The sequence below is a fragment of the Marmota marmota genome, unplaced genomic scaffold (assembly GCF_001458135.2).
Source record: "Marmota marmota marmota unplaced genomic scaffold, marMar, whole genome shotgun sequence".
Classification (NCBI taxonomy): Eukaryota; Metazoa; Chordata; class Mammalia; order Rodentia; family Sciuridae; genus Marmota; species Marmota marmota.
The window spans coordinates 7,163,079-7,165,047 of record NW_026000130.1 but is presented as its reverse complement, the minus strand read 5'-3'; the positions used below and the strand labels follow the sequence as shown (position 1 = coordinate 7,165,047).

The 1,969-nt window shown below is 59.1% G+C and overlaps 1 protein-coding gene across 1 annotated transcript in view; it reads left to right on the top strand.

Annotated features, from left to right (window-relative positions):
- The first annotated feature begins 1,015 nt into the window (after positions 1-1,015).
- Positions 1,016-1,969, top strand: part of Mif (macrophage migration inhibitory factor) — a 6,881-nt gene continuing 5,927 nt past the window's right edge. The window contains exons 1-2 of the mRNA XM_015500164.2: positions 1,016-1,258; positions 1,416-1,588. Of these exons, the coding sequence (XP_015355650.1) occupies positions 1,151-1,258; positions 1,416-1,588 (281 nt within the window). The 5' untranslated portion in view covers positions 1,016-1,150. The remainder of the gene's footprint in view (positions 1,259-1,415; positions 1,589-1,969) is intronic.

Sequence of the window (1,969 nt, the reverse complement as noted above, 5' to 3'; positions counted from 1 at the left end):
GTCACTTAGAAATGGACTCTTCTGCTCAATGATAGCAAGGTCTGCAGGTTCATTCTACCTTCAGCTGCTATAGCCAGGGCCCTAATGCAGTTGCCATTCTGTACTCTTTCTGCAGTGTCATAGCTATAAACCCATCCATTCATTCAACCGTACTTAGTCAAGGTCTCCTGTAGGCTAGGCACCTGTCAGGTGTTCTTTTGACCTTACCACTAGTGGAAGAGTTATACAAAACCCACCAAGGGCTCTCTGACAGGGTATCCCAGCCGAATCTGACTAGGGTGGGGCTTCTCTAAGGAGGTGAAGTTGCCTGGGAGCCCTGGGATTTGGGGTTTGCCCAGTTTAGGGGTGCACCCTGAGGCCTGGAGCTGAGCATCTTTGACTTATAGAGCTCGTGTGGATTTCACTTTCTGCTCCTTTTCTTTCACCTGGCGGCCTCCCAGCATCCTCACCCACCTTGAAGAGCAGGGGTGCAGGGAAGATACCTGGATGGTGATTTGGAGGTGGCAACCCCCTCCCACACACAGCAATGGTGTGTGCTCCCTCCCCATCTCACACACAAAACCGACATGCGGGACTGCACCCTTTGGGGACAGTGGTCCAGGAGACTCAGGACACACAAGAGCTCAGTGGGGGTGGGAGGAATAAGCTAGGCTTCCTCTATTTGGCCGAGCCCCTGGAAGGCAAGGGGCCATCTGTCCCGTCAACCTCCGCGTACCCACTCCTGGCACAGTGCCTTGGAGTAAATTTTAAGTGACTAAGTGAAAGGACTAAGAAACGAGGCGAGGAAGAAACAAGCAGATTTCTGGCGCCACATGAAGAACTGCAGAGAGCGGGTGCGCAGGGTTCTGTAGTCACCACAAAGGAGCGCAGCTGCTGGAAGAGCGCGATTGATTGCTGGAGAAGCGGTTTGACCCGCCTCGGCTGCCCCCGCGACGGGGCGGAGCCTCAACCGTCGGTGACGCAGTCCGGAAAGACAGAGCCTCAGCCTCGCGAGGGTGGAGCCTGCAGTCGGTGGTGGCGTCACGAGAGGCGGAGCCTCGGTCGCACCAGGGGTGGAGCTGAGGCAGTCACGTAGCTCAGGTCCCTGGGCTTTGGCCGTAGCGCGTGTGGTCTTGTGCTTCTGCTCCAGTCTCACCGTCTCTCCGCCATCATGCCGATGTTCGTCGTGAACACCAACGTGCCCCGTGCCTCCGTGCCCGACGGGCTCCTCTCAGAGCTCACTCAGCAGCTGGCGCAGGCCACCGGCAAGCCGGCTCAGGTTTGCCGGGAGGGGACAAGATAAGGGTGTACTCGCTGGACTGAGTGGACCAGGGATGGGGAGCGGGTAGGGGAGAATGATGGTCTGGAGTCCGAAGTGGACACCTGGGGTCCGGCGTGATCGTTTTGGCGGACTGACCGCGCCCTTCCTCCCTCAGTACATCGCAGTGCACGTGGTTCCGGACCAGCTCATGGCCTTTAGCGGCTCCAGCGAACCCTGCGCGCTCTGCAGCCTGCACAGCATTGGCAAGATTGGTGGCGCGCAGAACCGCTCCTACAGCAAGTTGCTGTGCGGCCTGCTGGCCGAACGTCTGCGCATCAGCCCAGACAGGTGCGTGGGGGCGCGGAGGGGGAGGGGGGCGCGGCGCGCGTAGTCCCTCTGGCCCCCCACCCCTTTCGGCTCCCCAACCCCCCATCTGCCTGTGTGAGCCCCTGAAGTTGCCTGGGAGCCCTGGGATTTGGGGTTTGCCCAGTTTAGGGGTGCACCCTGAGGCCTGGAGCTGAGCATCTTTGACTTATAGAGCTCGTGTGGATTTCACTTTCTGCTCCTTTTCTTTCACCTGGCGGCCTCCCAGCATCCTCACCCACCTTGAAGAGCAGGGGTGCAGGGAAGATACCTGGATGGTGATTTGGAGGTGGCAACCCCCTCCCACACACAGCAATGGTGTGTGCTCCCTCCCCATCTCACACACAAAACCGACATGCGGGACTG